The sequence below is a fragment of the Pongo abelii genome, chromosome 9 (assembly GCF_028885655.2).
Source record: "Pongo abelii isolate AG06213 chromosome 9, NHGRI_mPonAbe1-v2.0_pri, whole genome shotgun sequence".
NCBI lineage: Eukaryota > Metazoa > Chordata > Mammalia > Primates > Hominidae > Pongo > Pongo abelii.
The window spans coordinates 2116308-2133259 of record NC_071994.2 but is presented as its reverse complement, the minus strand read 5'-3'; the positions used below and the strand labels follow the sequence as shown (position 1 = coordinate 2133259).

Genomic DNA, 16952 nt, shown 5'->3' with positions numbered 1-16952 from the left:
GACTCCGCCGGGAGGCGCGCGCGGAGCGCGGGCGAAGTGATTGATGGCGGAGCGAGGGGGGCGAGGGGGGCCGGGGGGCGCGAGATTCCGCCGGCGGCCCCTTCCCCTTGGCCAGGCTTAGGCGGCGGGGGGCTGGCGGGGTGCGGGATTTTGTGCGTGGTTTTTGACTTGGTAAAAATCACAGTGCTTTCTTACATCGTTCAAACTCTCCAGGAGATGGTTTCCCCAGACCCCCAAATTATCGTGGTGGCCCCCGAGACTGAACTCGCGTCTATGCAAGTCCAACGCACTGAGGACGGGGTAACCATTATCCAGATATTTTGGGTGGGCCGCAGAGGCGAGCTACTTAGACGCATCCCGGTGAGCTCGGCCATGCAGGTAGGATTTGAGCTGTGTTTCCCGCCCTGATCCTCTCTCCTCTGGAGGCCGGAGCCTCCGCAGGCTCCAAGCCTGGCCCAGATTCGGCCCGGCGCAGCCGGCCTTCCGCGCGTCCCGCACCTGGCGGGGGCTCCGGGGCTCCGGCGCGGCACCGGGGGGCGCTCGGGATCTGGCTGAGGCTCCAAGCGCCGCGTGGCCGGCTCCTCCTGCTGGGGCAGGTGGCGGCTGCGCGCCCCGCCCGAGCCCAGGGGCCCCCTCCGCCGCAACAACCAGTAAGGACCCCCCGACTCAGCCCCGAGCCACCTGCATCTGCACTCAGACGGGGCGCACCCGCAGTGCAGCCTCCTGGCGGGGCGCTGGGAGCCCACCTGCCCCTGCCTGCCCGGAGACCCCAGCTCACGAGCACAGGCCGCCCGGGCACCCCAGAAACCCGAGATGGGGCCCCTGAATTCTCTAGAACGGGCATTCAGCATGGCCTTGGCGCTCTGCGGCTCCCTGCCCCCCACCCAGCCTCGCCCCCGCGCACCCCCCAGCCCCTGCGACCGCCGCCCCCCCCCGGGGCCCCAGGGCCCCCAGCCCGCACCCCCCGCCCCGCTCTTGGCTCGGGTTGCGGGGGCGGGCCGGGGGCGGGGCGAGGGCTCCGCGGGCGCCCATTGGCGCGGGCGCGAGGCCAGCGAGGCCCGCGCGGGCCCTGGGCCGCGGGCTGGCGCGACTATAAGAGCCGGGCGTGGGCGCCCGCAGTTCGCCTGCTCTCCGGCGGAGCTGCGTGAGGCCCGGCCGGCCCCGGCCCCCCCCTTCCGGCCGCCCCCGCCTCCTGGCCCACGCCTGCCCGCGCTCTGCCCACCAGCGCCTCCATCGGGCAAGGCGGCCCCGCGTCGACGCCGCCCGCTGCCTCGCTGCTGACTCCCGTCCCGGGCGCCGTCCGCGGGGTCGCGCTCCGCCGGGCCTGCGGATTCCCCGCCGCCTCCTCTTCATCTACCTCAACTCCCCCATCCCCGCTTCGCCCGAGGAGGCGGTTCCCCCCGCAGGCAGTCCGGCTCGCAGGCCGCCGGCGTTGTCACCCCCCCGCGCTCCCCCTCCAGCCCTCCCCCCGGCGCGCAGCCTCGGGCCGCTCCCCTCTCCGCGCTGCGTCCCGGAGCGGCCCCGGTGCCGCCACCGCCTGTCACCCTCCCGAGGCCCGGGCTCGCGACGGCAGAGGGCTCCGTCGGCCCAAACCGAGCTGGGCGCCCGCGGTCCGGGTGCAGCCTCCACTCCGCCCCCCAGTCACCGCCTCCCCCGGCCCCTCGACGTGGCGCCCTTCCCTCCGCTTCTCTGTGCTCCCCGCGCCCCTCTTGGCGTCTGGCCCCGGCCCCCGCTCTTTCTCCCGCAACCTTCCCTTCGCTCCCTCCCGTCCCCCCCAGGTCCTAGCCTCCGACTCCCTCCCCCCCTCACGCCCGCCCTCTCGCCTTCGCCGAACCAAAGTGGATTAATTACACGCTTTCTGTTTCTCTCCGTGCTGTTCTCTCCCGCTGTGAGCCTGCCCGCCTCTCGCTGTCCTCTCTCCCTCTCGCCCTCTCTTCGGCCCCCCCCCTTTCACGTTCACTCTGTCACTCGCACTATCTCTGCCCCCCTCTATCCTTGATACAACAGCTGACCTCATTTCCCGATACCTTTTCCCCCCCGAAAAGTACAACATCTGGCCCGCCCCAGCCCGAAGACAGCCCGTCCTCCCTGGACAATCAGACGAATTCCCCCCCCCCCAAAAAAAAGCCATCCCCCCGCTCTGCCCCGTCGCACATTCGGCCCCCGCGACTCGGCCAGAGCGGCGCTGGCAGAGGAGTGTCCGGCAGGAGGGCCAACGCCCGCTGTTCGGTTTGCGACACGCAGCAGGGAGGTGGGCGGCAGCGTCGCCGGCTTCCAGGTAAGCGGCGTGTGCGGGCTGGGCCGGGGCCGGGGCTGGGGCGGCGCGGGCTTGCGCCGGACGCCCGGCCCTTCCTCCGCCTGCTCCCGGCCCGGGCCTGCGGGGCTCGGCGGGGCTCGGCGGGGCGGCTGAGCCCGGGGAGGAGGAGGAGGACGGGCGGCTGCGGGTCCCGTTCCCTGCGCGGAGCCCCGCGCTCACCCTGGCGGTGGAGCTGGGGGTGGGGTGGGGGCGTCGGGAAGGGCCGAGGGAGGTGTGAGCTGTCTGCAGGGGCGACTTCCTGGTCGGTCTGTGGGTGCAGGGGGTGCTGCCTAACATGTGTGATTCGTGCCTTGCGGGCCCTGGCCTCCGGGGTGCTGGGTAACGAGGAGGGGCGCGGAGCCGCAGAAGCCCACCCTGGTATGTTGACGCGGTGCCAGCGAGACCGCGAGAGGAAGACGGGGGTGGGCGGGGCCAGGATGGAGAGGGGCCGAGTTGGCAGGAGTCATGGCAGACGCCACATTCGCGATATCTCCCCCACACCCCCTCTGGCTCTGTCCGCAACATTTCCAAACAGGAGTCCCGGGAGAGGGGGAGAGGGGCTGCTGGTCTGAGGCTAAGAAGGGCAGAGCCTTCAACCCAGAGAGAGGCCGCGGCCCCTGCCCAGTGGGCAGCGTGGAAGTTTCCATACAAGGAGGTGGGAAGGAGATCCCCCCCGCCTTCACTGCCCTGTGCAGAGATGAGCTGGGGGTGCAGGATGGGAGCCCATGGCACTTCGCTACGGGATGGTCCAGGGCTCGCGGTTGGGGGTGCAGGAGAGAAGAGACTGGCTGGGAGGAGGGAGAGGGCGGGAGCAAAGGCGCGGGGGAGTGGTCAGCAGGGAGAGGGGTGGGGGGTAGGGTGGAGCCGGGGCTGGGAGGAGTCGGCTCACACATAAAAGCTGAGGCACTGACCAGCCTGCAAACTGGACATTAGCTTCTCCTGTGAAAGAGACTTCCAGCTTCCTCCTCCTCCTCTTCCTCCTCCTCCTCCTGCCCCAGCGAGCCTTCTGCTGAGCTGTAGGTAACCAGGGCTGTGGAGTGAGGACCCCCGCTGCCATCCCACTCCAGCCTGAGGCAGGGCAGCAGGGGGCACGGCCCACGCCTGGGCCTCGGGCCCTGCAGCCGCCAGCCCGCTGCCTCTCGGACAGCACCCCCCTCCCCTCTTTTCCTCTGCCCCTGCCCCCATCTGGTCTCGGCTTCCTCACCTGCTCCTTCCCTTTCTGTTCCTTCCCTTCGGCCCCCTCCTCGCCCAGCTCAGGGCTTTTCCTGGGCCCTCACCTGCTCCGCACCGCTGCATGCTTCCTGTCCTGCTTTCAGCCGGTCCCCTGACCCGGACCTCCAAGTTCAGAGTGGTGGGGCTTGTTGCGGAAGCGCGGCGAGGGCTAGAGTGGCCAGCTGGCGGAGTGTGCTCTTAGAATTTGGAAGGGGGTGGCAGAGGGGGCGGTGAGGGGACTGGCCAGGGTCCAGTCAAGGAGATGACCAAGGAGGCTTTCAGATCCTCGGTGCAGCTGCCCACTGCTCTTTAGACAGGGCATGCAAAGTTGTGCTTCTGTCCCATTGCCTGCTCAGTCGCTCACATAATTTATTGCATCAAAAACTCCCCTGGGTCTGTGGAGCGAAGGCTGGGGCTGCCCGCCTGGAGGGCTCCACCTTCTGCAGGGGCAGGGCCAACTTGCTGTGGTGGCCCCCGGCCTCCCACCCCCGAGTTGGTTAACCCAGCCCTGTGGCCCTGCAGCCTGTGGAGGGGGTGTGTCCTAAGACTGGCCTCCCCTTCCAGATTGTAGTCTGGGGAACCTGGTGTCGGACTTCCCAGGTGGCCTGAGCTGGTCTCTCCAGCTCCCACGGGGAGAGTTCGGTAGCGCAAATGGGGAGATGTTCCGGAGGCCCCTGGCCTTACTTGTTCGATTTGAGGCCTGGAAAGGAGGCTCTGGGCTCTTGTGTGTGTGTGTTTGGGGGGTACCCGAGGCAGACTGGAGTTGGAGAACTGGGTGACTGGGAAAACAAGGTTTCTGGGAGCATGGGTGGCGTGGTTGTGCTAACCATTGGAGCCCTTGACCCAGGCCTGGCTCCGCTGCGGACTGGAAAGGTGGAAAAGCCAGGGGGAGAGGCGGGGCTGGCCCAGCAGGACCGGCTGCTGCTTTGAGGAGGATGGTCCTCCTGGACCCCCCCTGCTCAGCTGGGGGTTGTGGGGAGGAAGGGACTGGTCCTCTTGGATGCACATGCTCTGTAGGGGTGGGGCTGTCTGCCATCTTGGCTGGCGCTGAGAAATGTGATGTGACCCTGGGCTGGCCCTGCCCCCATGGTGTCATAGGACGGAGGCCAGGTCGGGTGTCCAGCCTGGGCCCCTGCAGCTGTGGATGCCGCTGAGCTCCTGCAATAATGACCATGGAGATGGCCACCCCTCGTGTAAAATTACTAGTGCTTCTTGCAAATGGAAGGAACTGGGCCCTTTCTGTGTGCTTCCGGACACTTCATTCTGCACGCGGCCCTGCGCCCTCACCTCGGCATTGTGACCTGTGTGTTACTTTTGTAATAAAAATAATGTTTATAGGAAAGCCGTGCTTTAAATTTTCAATTGAATTTGTAGGTTGGCAAATTTGGTTTGGGAGGGGCACCTCTGGCCTGGGGCTTGGCCTGGCTGCCCCGCTCACGCCACTTCTCTCCCGCCCCCAGATACCAATGGGAATCCCAATGGGGAAGTCGATGCTGGTGCTTCTCACCTTCTTGGCCTTCGCCTCGTGCTGCATTGCTGCTTACCGCCCCAGTGAGACCCTGTGCGGCGGGGAGCTGGTGGACACCCTCCAGTTCGTCTGTGGGGACCGCGGCTTCTACTTCAGTAAGTAGCTGGGAGGGGCTTCCTCAGACCTGGTCAGGCCCCTAGAGTGACCGGTGAGGACTCCCAACCTCAAGTCAGGGGAGCACACTCCTAGGTCAGCGGCCCAGCCCCTTGCTCTGAGACTTTGACCTTCCAGCCGCATTTCTGAGCACCTGCGGTGTCCCAGGGCATCTACACCAGCTGCCTTTCCCGTCACACGCCTCCTTCGAAGGGTGGGCCAGAGGTGCCCCCTAGATGTCAGGGGCACTCACGGGGGTCTCCCTGGGCATCAGAATTTCTGTTGGGGGCCGTGAGGCTCCTGCTGCTGAGGCGTCACACCCCTAGGCCAGGGTTTCAGGCTCTGGAGGAAGAGCCTGCCTTTCTTCCTGCACCTTTTGGACATTTTGACAAGGGACATGCGTTCAGTGAATGATCAGAATTAAAATCAATAAAGTGATTTATAGAATTAAAATCAATCAGACAAGTGCAGTTGGTGGGTGGCAGGGCTGAGCGATGCATGCGCCTCCTTGGGCCCCAAGGCCGCCGTGGAGGGTGCCCACCTGCTGACCTCGAGGACGCTTCAGCCTTTCCTCATGTTTCTCTCTTGGTCCTCCAGCCTGGGGGCTGGCAGGTGGGTGCACGGCCCGTTGTCCTTGAGACCCTGCCCCCAGATGGGGGGCTGGGTGGATGCAGAGGCAGGCATGGTGCCTGGGCATGCCTGATGGGGCAGGGGAGGGGCCGCTCCTTGCTGGCAGGGGCCGCACGGCTTATTCCACCTGACACTCACCACGTGACATCTTTACCACCACTACTGACTCACGCTGTGAAATGGGCTCACAGGATGCAAATGCACTTCAAAGCTTCTCTCTGAAAAGTTCCTGCTGCTTGACTCTGGAAGCCCCTGCCCGCCCTGGCCTCTCCTGTACCCTTTCTCTCGCCTGCCCCATTTGGGGGTAGGAAGTGGCACTGCAGGGCCTGGTGCCAGCCGGTCCTTGCCCAGGGAGAAGCTTCCCTGCACCAGGCTTTCCTGAGAGGAGGGGAGGGCCAAGCCCCCACTTGGGGGACCCCCGTGATGGGGCTCCTGCTCCCTCCTCCGGCTGATGGCACCTGCCCTTTGGCACCCCAAGGTGGAGCCCCCAGCGACCTTCCCCTTCCAGCTGAGCATTGCTGTGGGGGAGAGGGGGAAGACGGGAGGAAAGAAGGGAGTGGTTCCGTCACGCCTCCTCACTCCTCTCCTCCCGTCTTCTCCTCTCCTGCCCTTGTCTCCCTGTCTCAGCAGCTCCATGGGTGGTGTGGGCCCCTCCAGCCTTCTAGGTGGTGCCAGGCCAGAGTCCAAGCTCAGGGACAGCAGTCCCTCCTGTGGGGGCCCCTGAACTGGGCTCACATCCCACATATTTTCCAAACCACTCCCATTGTGGGCCTTTGGTCCTGGTGGTGTCCGTCTGGCCATGGGACCAAGAGCTTGTGCCCATTTCTCATCGGAGGAAGGAGGCAGCAGAGGCCACGGGCTGGTCTGGGTCCCACTCACCTCCCCTCTCACCTCTCTTCTTCCTGGGACGCCTCTGCCTGCCAGCTCTCACCTCCCTCCCCTGACCCGCAGGGTGGCTGCATCCTTCCAGGGCCTGGCCTGAGGGCCTCCTGGGGCAGGGGGCAGTGCGGTGCTAACGAGGCTGTCTCTGTGCTGTGGGACTTCCAGGCAGGCCCGCAAGCCGTGTGAGCCGTCGCAGCCGTGGCATCGTTGAGGAGTGCTGTTTCCGCAGCTGTGACCTGGCCCTCCTGGAGACGTACTGTGCTACCCCCGCCAAGTCCGAGAGGGACGTGTCGACCCCTCCGACCGTGCTTCCGGTGAGGGTCCTGGGCCCCCTTCCCGCTCTCTAGAGACAGAGAAATAGGGCTTCGGGCGCCCAGCGTTTCCTGTGGCCTCTGGGACCTCTTGGCCAGGGACAAGGACCCGTGACTTCCTTGCTTGTTGTGTGGCTGGGGAGCAGCTCAGATGCTGGCTCCTTCTGTCCCTCTACCCATGGACATTAGCTCAAGTCACTGATCAGTCAGAGGGGCGGCCTGTCGGGTCAGGCGGGCGGCTCAGGCGGAAGAGCGCGGAGAGCAGGCACCTGCTGACCAGCCCCTTCCCCTCCCAGGACAACTTCCCCAGATACCCCGTGGGCAAGTTCTTCCAATATGACACCTGGAAGCAGTCCACCCAGCGCCTGCGCAGGGGCCTGCCTGCCCTCCTGCGTGCCCGCCGGGGTCACGTGCTCGCCAAGGAGCTCGAGGCGTTCAGGGAGGCCAAGCGTCACCGTCCCCTGATTGCTCTACCCACCCAAGACCCCACCCACGGGGGCACCCCCCCAGAGATGGCCAGCAATCGGAAGTGAGCAAAACTGCCGCGAGTCTGCAGCCCGGCGCCACCACCCTCCAGCCTCCTCCTGACCACGGATGTTTCCATCAGGTTCCATCGCGAAAATCTCTCGGTTCCACGTCCCCCTGGGGCTTCTCCTGGCCCAGTCCCCGTGCCCCGCCTCCCCGAAACAGGCTACTCTCCTCGGCCCCCTCCATCGGGCTGAGGAAGCATCATAGCAACATCTTCAAACATGTACAAAATCGATTGGCTTTAAACACCCTCCACACACCCTCCCCCCAAATTATCCCCAATTATCCCCACACATAAAAAATCAAAACATTAAACTAACCCCCTTCCCCCACCCCACAACAACCCTCTTAAAACTAATTGGCTTTTTAGAAACACCACAAAAGCTCAGAAATTGGCTTTAAAAAAACAACCAACAAAAAAAAAATCAATTGGCTAAAAAAAAAAAAAAAAGTATTAAAAACGAATTGGCTGAGAAACAATTGGCAAAATAAAGGAATTTGGCACTCCCCACCCCCCTCTTTCTCTTCTCCCTTGGACTTTGAGTCAAATTGGCCTGGACTTGAGTCCCTGAACCAGCAAAGAGAAAAGAAGGGCCCCAGAAATCACAGGTGGGCATGTCGCTGCTACCGCCATCTCCCTTCTCATGGGAATTTTCAGGGTAAACTGGCCATCCGAAAATAGCAACAACCCCGACTGGCTCCTCACTCCCTTTTCCATCACTAAAAATCACAGAGCAGTCACAGGGACCCGGTGAGACCAAAGGAGGGGAGGACAGAACATGAAAACCAAAATCCATGCAAATGAAATGTAATTGGCACGACCCTCACCCCCAAATCTTACATCTCAATTCCCATCCTAAAAAGCACTCATACTTTATGCATCCCCGCAGCCACACGCACACAACACACAGCACACACATGAACACAGCACACACACAAACACACAGCACACACACACACAGCGCACACACACGAGCACACAGCACACACACAAACACACAGCACACACACAAACACACATCACACACACGCACACACAGCCCACACACGCGAACACAGCACACACATGAACACAGCACACAGACAAACACACAGCACACACATGCACACACAGCACACATGCATGCACAGCACACACACGAACACAGCACACACAGCACACACGCACGCACAGCACACACACGAACACAGCACACACACGAACAGCACACACACGAACACAGCACACACACGAACACAGCACACGCACGCACAGCACACACACGAACACAGCACACACACGAACACAGCACACGCACGCACAGCACACACACGAACACAGCACACACACGAACACAGCACACACAGCACACACACACACAGCACACACACACACAGCACACACAGCACACACATGCACGCACAGCACATACATGAACACAGCACACACAGCACACGAACACGCAGCACACACACGTGCACACATAAGCACCCACCTGCACGCACACACACACACACCCCCACACACAATTGGATGAAAACAATAAGCATATCTAAGCAACTACGATATCTGTACGGATCAGGCCAAAGTCCCTCTAAGATTCTCCAAGCTGTTTTCATGGTCTGAGCCCCCCTCCTGTTCCCATCTCCACTGCCCCTCGGCCCTGTCTGTGCCCTGCCTCTCAGAGGAGGGGGCTCAGATGGTGGGGCCTGAGTGTGCGGCCGGCAGCGTTTGGGATGCGCCCGTAGGGTGGGCGGAGTGTGTCCCAGGCCTAATTCCATCTTTCCACCATGAGAGAGGTGCCCTTGCGAGGCTGGCCTCCTTGGCGCCTGTCCCCACAGCCCCCGCAGTGTGAGCCACGATGCTCCCCATACCCCACCCATTCCCGATACACCTTACTGTGTGTTGGCCCAGCCAGAGTGAGGAAGGAGTTTGGCCACATTGGAGATGGCGGTAGCTGAGCAGACATGCCCCCACGAGTAGCCTGACTCCCTCGTGTGCTCCTGGAAGGAAGATCTTGGGGACCCCCCCACCGGAGCACACCTAGGGATCATCTTTGCCCGTCTCCTGGGGACCCCCCAAGAAATGTGGGGTCCTCGGGGGCCGTGCACTGATGCGGGGAGTGTGGGAAGTCTGGCGGTTGGAGGGGTGGGTGGGGGGCAGTGGGGGCTGGGTGGGGGGAACTCTGGGGTAGGAAGTGGTCCCGGGAGATTTTGGATGGAAAAGTCAGGAGGATTGACAGCAGACTTGCCGAATTACATAGAGAAATTAGGAACCCCCAAATTTCATGTCAATTGATCTATTTCCCCTCTTTGTTTCTTGGGGCATTTTTCCTTTTTTTTTTTTCGTTTTTTTTTTTTTACCCCTCCTTAGCTTTATGCGCTCAGAAACCAAATTAAACCCCCTCCCTATGTAACAGGGGGGCAGTGACAAAAGCAAGAACGCACGAAGCCAGCCTGGAGACCACCACGTCCTGCCCCCCGCCATTTATCGCCCTGATTGGATTTTGTTTTACATCTGTCCCTGTTGCTTGGGTTGAGTTGAGGGTGGAGTCTCCTGGGGGGCACTGGCCACTGAGCCCCCTTGGAGAAGTCAAAGGGAGTGGAGAAGGCCACTGTCCGACCTGGCTTCTGGGGACAGTGGCTGGTCCCCAGAAGTCCTGAGGGCGGAGGGGGGAGTGGGGCAGGGTCTCCTCAGGCGTCAGGAGGGTGCTCGGAGGCCACAGGAGGGGGCTCCCGGCTGGCCCAAGGCCAGCCGGAGCGGAAGGGGCTAGCTGGTGTGTAAACAGAGGGTTCCATCAGGCTGGGGCAGGGTGGCCGCCTTCCGCACACTTGAGGAGCCCTCCCCTCTCCCTCGGTGACATCTTGCCCGCCCCTCAGCACCCTGCCTTGTCTCCAGGAGGTCCGAAGCTCTCTGGGACCTCCTGGGGGCAAGGTGGGGTGAGGTCGGGGAGTAGGGAGGTCAGGCGGGTCTGAGCCCACAGAGCAGGAGAGCTGCCAGGTCTGCCCATCGACCAGGTTGCTTGGGCCCCGGAGCCCACGGGTCTGGCGATGCCGTAGCAGCCACCACCGCGGCGCCTAGGGCTGCGGCAGGGACTCGGCCTCTGGGAGGTTTACCTCGCCCCCACTTGTGCCCCCAGCTCAGCCCCCCTGCATGCAGCCTGACTAGCAGTCTAGAGGCCCGATGCTTCTGGGTCCTGGCGACGGGGCTGGCATGACCCCGGGGGTCGTCCATGCCAGCCCGCCTCAGTCGCAGAGGGTCCCTCGGCAAGCGCCCTGAGAGTGGGCCATTCGGAACATTGGACAGAAGCCCAAAGAGCCAAATTGTCACAATTGTAGAACCCACATTGGCCTGAGATCCAAAACACTTCGAGGCACCCCAAATTACCTGCCCATTCGTCAGGATGCCCACCCACCCAGTGTTATATTCTGCCTCGCCGGAGTGGGTGTTCCCGGGGGCACTTGCCGACCAGCCCTTTGCGTCCCCAAGTTTGCAGCTCTCCCCTGGGCCACTAACCATCCTGGCCCAGGCTGCCTGTCTGACCTCCGTGCCTAGTCGTGGCTCTCCATCTTGTCTCCTCCCCGTGTCCCCAATGTCTTCAGCGGGGGGCCCCCTCTTGGGTCCCCTCCTCTGCCATCACCTGAAGACCCCCACGCCAAACACTGAATGTCACCTGTGCCTGCCGCCTCAGTCCACCTTGCGGCCCGTGTTTGACTCAACTCAGCTCCTTTAACGCTAATATTTCTGGCAAAATCCCATGCTTGGGTTTTTGTCTTTAACCCTGTAACGCTTGCAATCCCAATAAAGCATTAAAAGTCATGATCTTCTGAGGGTTCCACTCTTTGACTTGGGTACTGGACTGCGGGACGGAGGGAAGGGGCTGAGCACCTGGGAGCAGGCAGAGGGGGATAGGAGAAGAGGGAAGGGGAAGGAAGGCCTTAGGGGTGCGGACACCTCCCTCCGTCCCCTGATCACACACATGGAGAAATGAGAGCAGCTGGAAGCCAGACTCTCAGACTCACGGTCGTGCACCTGAAGCCAGGGGGTCTGGGACAGTGTCAGGCACAAAGTTCTCAAAGATGGGGGTGCCACGAGGGGTAGGAGCCTGGGGGGCTTTTTCAGAGAAAAAGCAAAGTACCATCAGTACCAACTCCAAGGAATGCCTCCCTCCCACCAACCTTAGAGGACTGGGGCTGGGCAACCTCTAAAAGGTTCTGGAAACCGTAGCTGTTGCTGGAGATGGGGGCTCAGGGCCACTCTCACCCAGGGACTCAGCCCCCTTCCAAGATTGAGGCTGCCCAGATGTCATTAGTACCACTGCCTCCTGCCAGGGCTCAGCCTGTACCCACCTGTCCCGAGGGTGCTGGCCTCTAGCTTTCAAGGGTCCCTGAGCACAGGAGGAGGGGTACACTGGGCTGCTGGGAGCCTGGCCCAGCCTCTTCTCTCCATCCCCCTCCGGGAACTTTCCAGCAGCCTTGGGCAGTGGATCTGCCTGTGCCCCCACTGCTGTGGGGATGGAGGGACAGGGGCACCACAGATGGAGCCCGGAAGTGTGCCCAGGGCCCTGCAGCCTTCAGTGCTGGGCAGGCAGTGGGGAGGGGCCTGACTGGGTTGGGGGCGTGCTTGCATCCTGGCCCCCAGGGTCTGCCCCTGGTCAAGCCCTGTCCCTTGATGGCTGCCTCTGTCCCTAGCGTTTCTCCTGTGCTGGGCACTGGAGGGTGCTGGGCTGTCACTCAAGCCTCTGAGGCCTGGGGACACATCTACACGGACAGTGTCACTGCCCACACCATCTGAGAACCACTCCAAGGGAAGGGAGAGGGTGGGTGGTGGTTTGGGGAGTTGCCTGGAGGAGGTGGGATTAGCCCTGAAGATGACGAGGGCTGGGGGTTGGAGAAGAGCAGATTGGATATGGGGGGCACCATGCCCTTCCTGGGCTGGTCCCTGGCTCTGTGCCTCAGTGCTAGGGCTAAGCTGGAGGGTCCAGGGCCCAGGTAGCATTGCTGACCCCCAGGGGGTCAGGGCTGCTCTGAGGCCCTTCTGTAGGTGTAGATGGAACCCTAGTCCTGTCCACCTTCCTGAGGCCAGGTGGAGTTCCTTTCCCTCCAAGCCAAGGAAGCTCTGCCCCATGCCCTCCCTCAGCCCTGCAGCCCCCCAGGCCCATGCAGGGCCGGCCTCATGGCCTCCCTTCCTCTCTGGGTCTGCTTCAGGGCCCAGCCTCCAGCCCCATGAGCCTGGGCCCTCCTGCTCCTGTCCCCACTGGCCCCAGGTCACTTCAACACTGGCTCTCCCTGCACCCTGGGCCTGCTCAGCCACTCCTGCCCACACCCAGGAGCTTCTCTGCAGCTTCTTTCCTTTCACTTGCAGCCTGCCTGCCCTCTGCTTCCCCAGAACCCTTGTGACCTTCCCTGACCTCTCTGCAGAACTGGGCAAAGCCACTCACCCAAGTTCTCCTGGGTTTAGCCTGGTCTCTTGCCACCCACTCAGGGCTGCCCAGCCTTCATCCTGCTTCGCTGGGCCCAGCCTCATTCCAGGGGTTCTGAGACTGCAGGGCCCTCTCTTCTCCCCTCTTCCTGCTTTGCAAATTCTCAGTTCATCCTGGCAGCTCCAACTCTCCATCCCTCCACCCATCCATCCACCAATCCATCCACCCATCCCTCCACCCATCCATCCACTCATCCATCCACCCATCCATCCCTCCACCCATCCATCCACCCATCCATCCCTCCACCCATCCATCCACCCATCCCTCCACCCATCCATCCACCCATCCCTCCACCCGTCCATCCATCCATCCCTCCACCCGTCCATCCATCCATCCCTCCACCCGTCCATCCACCCATCCCTCCACCCGTCCATCCACCCATCTCTCCACCCATCCATCCACCCATCCCTCCAACCATCCATCCACCCATCCCTCCACCAGTCCATCCACTCATCCAGCCACCCATCCATCCACCCATCCCTCCACCCATCCATCCACTCATCCCTCCACCCATCTCTCCACCCATCCCTCCACTCATCCCTCCACCCATCCCTCCACCCATCCATCCACTCATCCCTCCACCCATCCCTCCATCCACCCATCCACCCATCCCTCCACCCATCCCTCCACCCATCCCTCCACCCATCCATCCAACCATCCAACCACCCATCCCTCCACCCACCCCTCCACCCATCCAACCACCCATCCCTCCATCCATCCATCCACCCATCCATCACCCATCCCTCCACCCATCCATCCAACCATCCCTCCACCCATCCATCCAACCATCCAACCACCCATCCATCCAACCATCCATCCACCCATCCCTCCACCCATCCATCCATCCATCCATCCACTTATCCATCCACCCATCCCTCCACCCATCCACTTACCCACTCACTAACTCATCCATCCACTAGTCCATCTACCCACCCAAATATCCACTCACCATCCACCCATTCACCTATTTATCCATCCCATCCACCCACTTATGACTCACTCACCCACTCATCCATCCATTTGCTCACCCCTCCATCCACCCACCCACTCATCAATCTATTCATCCATCCTCCACCCACTCACCCACTTACCCATTCACCCATCTATTCATCTGCCCACCCATCCATCCACTCACCCACCCATCCACCTATTCATCCATCCCATGCACAAACGCCCCACCTACTACTCACTCACCCACTCATTCATCCATTTACTCACCCCTCCACCCATCCACCCATTCATCCATCTATTCATCCATCCCATCTACCCACTCACCCACTTACCCACTCTCACCCACTCATCCATCCACCCATCTATTCGTCCACCCAACAATCCACCCACCCACCCACCCATCCACTCACCCATCCATCCACCTATTCATCCATCCCATCCACCCACTCACCCACTTACCCATTCACTCACCTACTCATCCATCCATCCACTCACCCTCCCATCTACCCACCCACTCATCTATCCATCTACCCATCCATCCACTCACCCACTTACCCACAAACTCACCCACTCATCCATCCATCCACTCACCCTCCATCCACCCACCCACTCATCTATCCATCTGCTCACTCACCCACTTACCCACTCACTCACCCACTCATCCATCCATCCACTCACCCTCCATCCACCCACCCACTCATCTATCTACTCATCTGTCCATCCACCCACTTAACTCTCACTCACCCACTCATCCATCCATCCACTCACCCTCCATCCACCCACCCAGTCATCTATCTATTCATCTGTCCATCCACCCACTCACCCACTTACCTCTCACTCACCCACTCATCCATCCATCCACTCACCCTCCATCCACCCACCCAGTCATCTATCTATTCATCTGTCCATCCACCCACTCACCCACTTACCTCTCACTTGCCCACTCATCCATCCATCCACTCACCCTCCCATCTACCCACCCACTCATCTATCCATCTACCCATCCATCCACTCACCCACTTACCCACAAACTCACCCACTCATCCATCCATCCACTCACCCTCCCATCTACCCACCCACTCATCTATCCATCTACCCATTCACCCACTTACCCACTCACCCACTCATCCATCCATCCATCCACTCACCCTCCATCCACCTCCCAGTCATCTATCTACTCATCTGTCCATCCACCCACTTAACTCTCACTCACCCACTCATCCACCCATCCACTCACTCCTCCATCCACCCACCCACTCATCCATGTATACAAACACATGGACAGGCACTACCCACATGCTGGAATTTCAGGCCAAGAGATGAGCTCAGTGTCATGGAGGGAAGAAAGATAAAGGTGTTGGGTGTTCTTTTAAGCAAGACAGGCCTCATGGAGAAGTTGGCATGGGGGCAGAGACTGGAAGGAGCTGAGGATGGAGCATGAAGTATCCAGAAAGAACATTCTTCCTCACGAGGATGAAACATGAGTGGCCTGGGAGTGTTTGAGCCACAGCAGGAAGTCAGGGGTTTGGGTTGGTGGGAGCTGCAGCAGGAAGAGGTGGGGGGCCTGTATAAGGGGCTGAGGTCAGAGCTGTAATGGGGGGCAGATGGCCTGGGCTGTATAGGCCATGCCATTTGTTCAACAGACACCATGGGACCCTGAGGCCGTGGGGTGAATGGTGGCCCTCAAAAAGGTCTGTCCCGTCACGTGCAGTGACTCGAACCTGTAATCCCAGCTACTCAGGAGGCTGAGCCAGGAGGATCACTTGAGCCCAGGAGTCCAAGGTTATAGTGATCTGTGATGGCACCTGTGAACAGACACTGCACTCCAGCCTAACCTAACCCTAACCCTAACCCAACCTTCACGCAGCACCCACGTGGCCTCGTGGCACAGCTCGGTTCATAGTCCAGCAGTGGTACCTTATTTCCTTGGTGACAAGCAACACCCTCGTGATGACCCATGAGGCCACCAGACCCACACTACCCATCACCGCCACCTCTAGGACGCCTGCCCAGCCACAGTGGTCCCAGGTTGGGCTGCCCCTGCCTAGACCCCTTCCCCTGCAGACCTTTGCCCAGGTCATCTTGGCGTGGTTACGCCCTCGGCGTGGAGTCTGCCTTGGAATTCCTCTGCACAACAGCAGCCCATGTGGACCTGTCCCACAAACGCTCTGGGAATGAAGAGGACACACTTCTAATGGCACCTGCTGTGGCCGGCTTCACTCCTCCAGGATGTCCTGCAGACCCCTCACCCAGCGTGCGTCTGCCGGTCCCCAACCACTGCCCTCCACCACACCTCACATTGAGTTAGTTGAGGAGATCCATGGACTCCACCAGGCCCTGGCCCCTGCTGCTGTCCAGCCTCCAGTAGAGCCAGCCCCTCTGGCCATGCTCCATATGGGACCAGAGCAGCGGGGCCAGAGTCTGCCTCTCTCCACTTAGAGCCCTCCGTGAATCCTGTGGGCCACTGGCAAATCCAGGCCCTGGCCCGGCTTTCCAGCACCCGGCCCCAGCCCCGGTCCTCCCACCCGCCCCCTCCACTCCCAGTCCCAGGCTTCACCTGCTGCCTTCTTGCCCAGGCCCTCTGGTATCACCCTTGTCCTGGTAACTCACACACGCCCTCTGCTGTACTGTGCCATCCTGAACCCCAGGAGTCTGGCCTCCCTGGTCTCCCTTCCTGTTTGGTCTGGCATTGAGGCCCCCTCATCCGCCAGAGACACTGCTAACCACGGTCCCAAGACGCCTGTTGGCAAGTCCTCTCCAGGATCCCTGGGGCTCTGTCTGGGGCTCCCAGACCAGAGGGGTCAGACAGAAGGCCCTGGAGGGTGCCTCGAGGGACCCTGGCACCCCACCCATGGCTAACTCCCTGCCTCCTGGGTTAGCTTGCCCCCTGCCCTGGGTTAGCTGGCCCCCTGCCCCCCAGGTTAGCTTGCCCCTTGCCCCCTGCCCTCGGTTAGCTTGCCCCTTGCACCCTGCCCCCGGGTTAGCATGCCCCTTGCCCCCTGCCCCTGGGTTAGCTTGCCCCCTGCCCCCTGGGTTAGCTTGCCCCCTGCCCCCCGGCT

At 61.6% G+C, this 16952-nt stretch overlaps 1 protein-coding gene across 4 annotated transcripts; it reads left to right on the top strand.

Annotated features, from left to right (window-relative positions):
- The first annotated feature begins 216 nt into the window (after positions 1–216).
- On the top strand, positions 217–11279 carry IGF2 (insulin like growth factor 2). 4 transcript variants are annotated; one of them, XM_024254895.2, is made up of 4 exons: positions 217–378; positions 4969–5131; positions 6807–6955; positions 7249–11279. In XM_024254895.2, exons 1-4 carry the CDS (start codon positions 217–219, stop codon positions 7483–7485), a joined length of 711 nt encoding a protein of 236 aa, XP_024110663.1. In that variant the 3' UTR covers positions 7486–11279. The 4 variants fall into 4 exon arrangements, with proteins under 4 accessions (XP_024110663.1, XP_054380088.1, XP_054380086.1 ...); XM_054524113.2 differs by lacking the exon at positions 217–378 and adding an exon at positions 2194–2278; XM_054524111.1 differs by lacking the exon at positions 217–378 and adding an exon at positions 3201–3312.
- The last annotated feature ends 5673 nt before the right edge of the window (positions 11280–16952 follow it).